We start from the raw sequence: 6,849 nt of genomic DNA on the forward strand, positions 1-6,849 counted from the left end.
GGATGCAGTGGACATAGTTCTTTGCCATCGTAGGAAGATTTCCAGGTTATGGAATTCCCTTACATCTGCAGCAATGTTTTAAAAAAGCACAGACACCAACTCACTGCTCCCTGACCTTTTTGAGCCTGTGGGCACCTGTAGAATTCTGACCTTGTGGTGGGTGCAGTCACAAAATGGCTGCCTCAAGAGGCAGAGCCAGGCACAGAGTGGCTGCTGCAGCTGACCTTTAGGAACACTATGAAGATTCTTCTGCCAAAGCAATGTTTGTCTTAATGTGTAGCCAGTAAAGTCTCCAATGGCCAGTCAGAAGCCTTGCTTGGCAAAGTCCACATCCGGTCCTACTGGTTTTCCTAAATCACTTGGCAGGCACCAGGAAAGGTGCTGGTGGGCACCATGATGCCTGCAGGCACTGCATGGCAGACCCCTGTGCCAGCTATTATTGTTACCATGTTGCTGATGCTAAATTTCACTCTCCAGTTTTGGTGGGGCTCTCTCTTCTCACCCGTGGAACCTGGGACTAAGTACCAGTAGCCGGCCTCCTTGTACTATTTCAGTACTGGCCAGCGGAATTTCAGTACTGCCCACTGTGCATATGAAAACGCAGTGAGTTTTATAGGAGTTGTTCTGGTATGCCTGCAGGTGTCCCGTGACTTATGTGGCATTCCTATATCATAGCCATCTTGCTGCAGGTTTCAGTTTTTGTTCCAGTCACTTGCTACATCCGGTCACCTTAACACACTCTGCTTGTGCGAGTGTATCTTGCTGAGATCAGAAAGGAGCTAACATCTGTCTGTCTCCCTTTCCCACCCCATCCCTTCCCATTCAAAGCAACCTACAGAATACTTCGATATGGGGATTTTCTTGGCCTTTTTTGTGGTGGTGTCCCTGGTCTGCCTTGTTCTTCTTGTCAAGATCAAACTGAAGCAGCGCCGCAGCCAGGTGAGAGCCGTGTCAGGGCTTGGGAGGTGTTATCATGTCAAGGGCGCTCAGGGGGGCCTTCCGCTGAAGAGCGGGGGGAGCCTTGGGAAGGCACACTCCGTGAAGCTCTTCTGCCTTCGTGGAGCTCTTCTGCAAACGGGAGCAGAATGCCCTGTGACCTTGGCAGAGGAAGGCAGAGTCCAGCAAGCCTGCCGTGGGTCTTCTCTTCCAAGAGAGCCTGGCCAACAGCTCTTCTCGGCCTTCTGAGGCATGTCCTGGGTCTGTATACAATCTGCAGAATCACTCAGATGTCTCAGACCAGCCAGCTTGGTGCTGGTGAGGGGACGGGGAGATCCCCCGGCTCCTTCATTCCCTTCACCAGTGGGGGCAGTATGAGTAGTTTTCTGTGTACCTATTGAATTGTAGCCTGACCAGTGGGGAGAGCACCCAGTCGCACAGTCCAGTCCGACTCTTCGCGACCCCATGGACCACTTCATGCCAGGCCCCCCGGTCTTCCATCGTGCTCCGGAGTTTGCTTAATTTCATGTCCGTTGCATCACCCCAGATAAGCCCATCCCCATTTCACAGGATCGATATTGTATCTTGTAAGCTGCGGGGCCCAAGGCAATGGAGCCCTTTTGTTGAGTGATCCTGCATCCATGTTGCTTCAACCGCGTCGGATGAGCAAGTGGTGGAGGGAGGCTCTTGACCCCACCCGCCCCGAGGGGTGACATGGATCAGGAGTCTCTCAGCAATGCAGGCGGTGCTTCCTACAGCAGGGCTGCCTCTGAGGCGTGCCTTGCATTGGTTCTTCTCTCCAGGCCCCCTCCCCTGTCACTGACTGCCACCAGTGGTCGCATCCATTGTCCTTGGGCCTCTGGACTAGGAAGTAGGTCATCCTGCCACCTTTGAGTAAGTTCCCCGTTTTGTCTTTCGCAGAGTTCCATGAACAGGCTGGCTGTGCAGGCGCTGGAAAAGATGGAGACACGGAAGTTCAAATCCAAGCTGAAAGGGCACTCCGAAGAGAGCTGCAGTGCTCTGGATACACTCAGCAGCAGCTCCACCTCTGACTGTGCCATTTGCCTGGAGAAATATGTCGATGGGGAGGTGCGAGGGCTGTTCTGTTGCTGTTCTTGTTGTTGGAGGAGGGGGTGGCTCCTCCAGGGCCATCTTGAGAGTCTGCGGAGGGGCAGAGGGTGGATTGTGCCTTTTGCTGGCGGGAAGACTGCCACAGGAAGTGGTGGCGGCTACAAGCATGGACAGCTTCAAAAGGAAATCAGATAAGCATATGGAGCAGAGGTCCATCAGTGGCCCCTATTAGCCACAAGGTATAGATAGGGACTCTGGGGCAAGTGATGCTCTGTCTTCTTGGTGCTTGGGGGGGGGTCAACAGTGGGAGGGCTTCTAATGTCCTGGCCCCACTGCTGGACCTCCTGATGGCACTGGTATTTCTGGCCACTGTGTGACACAGAGTGTTGGACTGGATGGGCCATTGGCCTGATCCAACATGGGCTTCTCTTATGTTCTTATATGTTCTTAAGAGCTGGTGTTCTGTCTAGCACAGCATGAGACGTGTGCGGCCCCCCCCCCCGGTGGAGGGACAGTGTCTCCCGGGCAGCAGAAGTGAAGGTTTGTTTGGAGAGGGTGGGTGGTCTCTTTTTGCTGCCGTGGTTTTCCTGGCAGGGGGAGAGGCATCAGCCTTCTCTGTCCCATTTGCAGCCCTCCAGGGAGCTCCTTGCTGAGCCTGTGACATGAACAGCTGCAAAGCTCAGACTGAAATCACAGCTAGCATACGGCAGAACTGGCAAGAGATGAAGCCGCCAGCCAGCTAGATCCCAGCGCACTGCCCGGGCAGAGGCACAAGAGCCCTGCTTCTCCCTCCCTCCCTCTCTCTCTAGTCTCTCTCTCTCTCTCCCTTTCTGGCACTCTGTTCCCGTGATTACACAGATGTTTCTATCATGCTAGTGCATGGTTATTTTTTTTTTTTTGCAAATAGATTCTCAGAACAGATGCTCCCACGTGTACACCCCTCCTTTCTCTGCTGACACATTTCCCCCTCTCTCTCCTCTCTGTACAAACAGCAGATTGCTTTGCCACAGTACTCCTGATCTGGTGAGAGAACAAAAATCAATAGCAATGATGTTGTTTTTCTTTTCAGGCTGTTTTGCAACCAGGCGCATGATTCATGGCACATCTTTGCACTTTCTGTCACACATGGCCCCTCAGTGGCATTTTCTCCTGACCACATTCCTTTCTTCCTCTCCCTCTCCCTCCCTCCCTCCCCCCCTCTCTCTCTGGGGGAAAGCCCAGTGGTGGCTGGGGTACATGGGGGAACGGCACTGGAGGAGGCTTAGAGCAGCACCCTTCGACGATTCCTTCTGCTGATGTCCCCTTTTACCTTGACAGGAGCTGAGAGTGATTCCTTGTGCTCACCGGTTCCACAGGAAGTGCGTGGACCCGTGGCTTTTGCAGCATCACACATGCCCACATTGCCGTCACAACATCATAGGTGAGTCCCCAGCTTCAGATGGCTCTCTGGGAAATCCGTGGTAACTTAATGGTCAGATGCTGCAGCTGTGCTCACATGGTCTGTGTCCCTCGTCTAGGGAAGTGGAAGTCCCTTCACTGGCACAGGGAAGCTGCTCCTTCTTCCACCTCTGTAAAGTGTGTCTCTGTGTGTCGGTGGGTGGGTGTGGGTGTCGGTGTGTGCACTTGCCAAGCTGGGTAGCAGGAGGGGCGATTGCCGCTACCAAGAGGGAAAGGACTCATTCAAAGTCTTGGAAATGCTTCTAAAATCAGATTGTGTTAGATTGTGCTTATACCTGATAGTGAAATTAAATAAATGTTCAGTATGGCTTTCAAAAAACAAAATCAACAGATATATCAAAACAAAGAAACGTGAACATGGGGGGGGGTTTCTTCACAGGGTCCCTGTCGTTTCTTGGACGTCCTTTGCCAGTCGGAGGGGGCCTGCACTGGGGGGTGGGGGGTGGGCTGGGGGAAGAAATTGTTCTAGAGTCTGTGTTTTCTTGCTGAGATTCTGAACTCAACAACATCTTTCTGTACAGAGCAAAAGAAAGGATCCCCAGGACAGATGTGTGAGGAATTTGCCAACCAGATCCGTAGCCGGCAGCAGCAGCAGCGGCCTATGATCCTTCCGGTTCATTATCCCGGCCGAGTCCACAGAGCCGGCCAGGTCACTGCGTACCCAACCCGGACGAGTATGGACCACCACGGGAACCCCATCACAGTCCTGACGGTGGACCGGCATGGGGAGGCCCCCGCCTTCCTCCAGAGCTACCAGCCTATCCACTTGGACCACACTCTGAGCGCCCATCCCTGTGGCGTGGAGCACAGGGCCTACCCCGCAGCACACCCCTTCCGGAGGCCCAAGTTCAGTGGCCATAACTTCCCCAAGCCCGCTTGCTTCTCGCAGTACGGAACCATGTTTCAGCACTACTATTTCCAGGGCCTGAGCTACCCAGAGCAGAACGGGCAGCTTCCCCTGGGCGTGGCCGCCAAAGGCCCGGCTCGCGCCTTCCAGCCTGTGGGCAGCAGGCTTTTCCCTCCAGTGGTCCACGTAGCCCCCTCGTCCCACCTGGAGAGCAGCAGCGCTTCCAGCTTCAGCTGCTACCATGGCCACCGTTCCGTGTGCAGTGGCTACCTGGCTGACTGTCCGGGCAGTGACAGCAGCAGCAGCAGCTCTGCCCAGTGCCGCTGCTCCTCCAGTGACTCCATGGTAGACTGCACGGAAGTGAGCAACCAGGGCGTCTATGGGAGCTGCTCCACCTTTCGCAGCTCTCTGAGCAGTGACTACGACCCATACATCTATCGCAGCAAAAGCCCCTGCCGAGGAAGTGAAGGGGGTGGGGTGAGCAGAGGGACTGTGGTTCTTGTCGAAGGCCTCCATTCATCCCGCCTGGCTGGGGGCGAGTGCTTCCCTGTGTCGGCCATCTCTGCAGGGGACCAGCTTTCGGACTGCAGCCTGGAGATGAATTACAGCAGCAGCTCCTCCTCCTCCCTGGAGCAGCACAGGGAGCCACCCGGCACCGTCTCAGAGGGAGCCCTCGGAGCCCTCTCTGGGGCAGCTGGGGAGGCGGGGCAGACCTGCAGAGGGGCTCCGGAGCAAGCCTGTGCCTGCCACCAGGAGTCCACAGGCACGGTGGCGGAATGCAGCACGCTTCTCCTGGGGCCATCGTTTTGGACAGGATGTGGCCCTGGGCAAGAGCCTGCGGCAGGGAGAGGCCATGGCTTGTACAGTATTCGGACGGAAGGGGGGGAATGCGAGGCCTTGCCTTGTTGCTTCTATGAAGAGAAGCAGGTGACCAGCAGCAACAGCCCTAGCCCAGCCGCCCGCCACGCAGAGGACTATTCCGTGAACGTGCAGTATGTGTGTGCTGAGGAGGACCCCTTGCCGAGCTGCTACACAGGGGGGTGCGGCCTGGGCCAGCGGATCACCATCATTCCTGAAGACAGAGATGGTGAGCCGGCTGTGCCCGTGGAGTGCCAAGGAGGCAGCAGCCCTTGGGAGGGGCCATGTGAGGCGGACACTGACGGGCTTCGGCCAGCTCCTGGGGAGGTGCACAGCAAGCAGGAAGAGGAGTTGTGCTACCAGCCAATGGGCTTTCTGCAGAAGGAGGCCCGGGGACTCTTTGCAAGCCCTGCCCTGAGTTGTTCTGAGGCCACAGTGTTGGCAGTAGGCACCCAGGTATCAGGTAAGTAGGGTGGACCCAGCATGCAGTTAGGGGGAAGGGGAGAAAACTGTGAGAGTGACCAGCTTGTCCCGCGTCCGTTCTGACTGTGACGACAGGCACTGCCTGGGGGAGGGACAGGTGAGACGCTGGGGAATTTTGGGTGGGGTGATGGAGAGCTCAGAAATGTGGACCTTTTGGACATCCAGAACTGACTGCTCTGAACGTTAACATTGCTTGGGTACCCCCAAGAGTGCCATATAGGTGGTGGCGGCAGGTTGGGCATAATTTTTTAAAATATTTTTCCCTGTGCAAATGCAGAATATATGGGGGGGGGGTGGCGACAGAGGTGAAGAAACACAAGGCACTGCTGCCAAGGGGGCAGGAAACGAGTGGAGGCCACGGGGGGGGGCCCCCGCCTGGCTTCCCGAGGCCGTTCTGGTCTCCTGGACCTGAGCAGAAGTGCACAGCAGTGTCTTTTCAACACTGGACATCCAGTGATGGGAAACGGTCCGTCCATCGGCGTAGGCATTTGCTCTGAACATTGGATCGCCTGTCTCCTCCCCGTACAGTTGAGTTTATTGAGCAGAGAATGGAGGCGGGTTTCAGCAGGGACTGTAGTGGCCTATGGTGAGCAGACTGGTTGTGCTGGCTGCTTGTTACTTTGTGGCTTCAGTGGTATGGCTGCGTTCAGGGCTGTTTTCCTCTGACTCCCTTTTGTCATTTCAGACTGCTCTTCCATCGGGAGATTTCCAGCTGGGGACTAGCCTGCGGAGGAACCACCAGTTTGGAGGACTCTCCACCCCTGCTGGACTTCTAAACTGTTCTTAGCTCTGGCTAACTCATGGCAGTTGTCACTGGAGAAGGCTGTGTGCTATCTCCGCAGCGGAAGTCGGGGTATTCGGCGTGAGCTTGCCCTGGGCAGACTTGGTGCCACATGGCAGCTCGATGCAAAGTGTTCTTTAGAGACAGACCACTGCTCCACCCATGGCTGCAGGACAGAACCCCTGGCACCCAGGGTAACTAAGCCACGCTGTGTAGCGAGATTGCTCTCCTGTTTGGTGGGGGGGAGGGGGGAGGGATGGGGGAATCCGGGCTGCCTTAGAAAACAAAGAGCACTTTGAAGCAGAATTTGTCCAAAGGGTACGCATTGGCTGAGTCCTTAGTGTCTGCTCTTCCCTCCTCACGACAAACCCAGCCCCAGTGGTGGTGGGGGCTGGGAAGATAGCTGCTCCCCTTA

General features: G+C 55.8%; 1 protein-coding gene across 1 annotated transcript in view; it reads left to right on the forward strand.

Moving 5' to 3' along the window:
* Nucleotides 1-6,615, forward strand: part of ZNRF3 (zinc and ring finger 3) — a 52,625-nt gene extending 46,010 nt beyond the window's left edge. Inside the window, exons 4-8 of the mRNA XM_015423563.1 lie at nucleotides 829-939; nucleotides 1,858-2,025; nucleotides 3,325-3,427; nucleotides 3,987-5,633; nucleotides 6,339-6,615. Coding sequence (XP_015279049.1) covers nucleotides 829-939; nucleotides 1,858-2,025; nucleotides 3,325-3,427; nucleotides 3,987-5,633; nucleotides 6,339-6,376 — 2,067 coding nt within the window. The 3' untranslated portion in view covers nucleotides 6,377-6,615. The remainder of the gene's footprint in view (nucleotides 1-828; nucleotides 940-1,857; nucleotides 2,026-3,324; nucleotides 3,428-3,986; nucleotides 5,634-6,338) is intronic.
* Nucleotides 6,616-6,849: the final 234 nt, after the last annotated feature.

The sequence above is a fragment of the Gekko japonicus genome, unplaced genomic scaffold (assembly GCF_001447785.1).
Source record: "Gekko japonicus isolate JY-2015 unplaced genomic scaffold, Gekko_japonicus_V1.1 scaffold3663, whole genome shotgun sequence".
NCBI classification, from domain to species: domain Eukaryota; kingdom Metazoa; phylum Chordata; class Lepidosauria; order Squamata; family Gekkonidae; genus Gekko; species Gekko japonicus.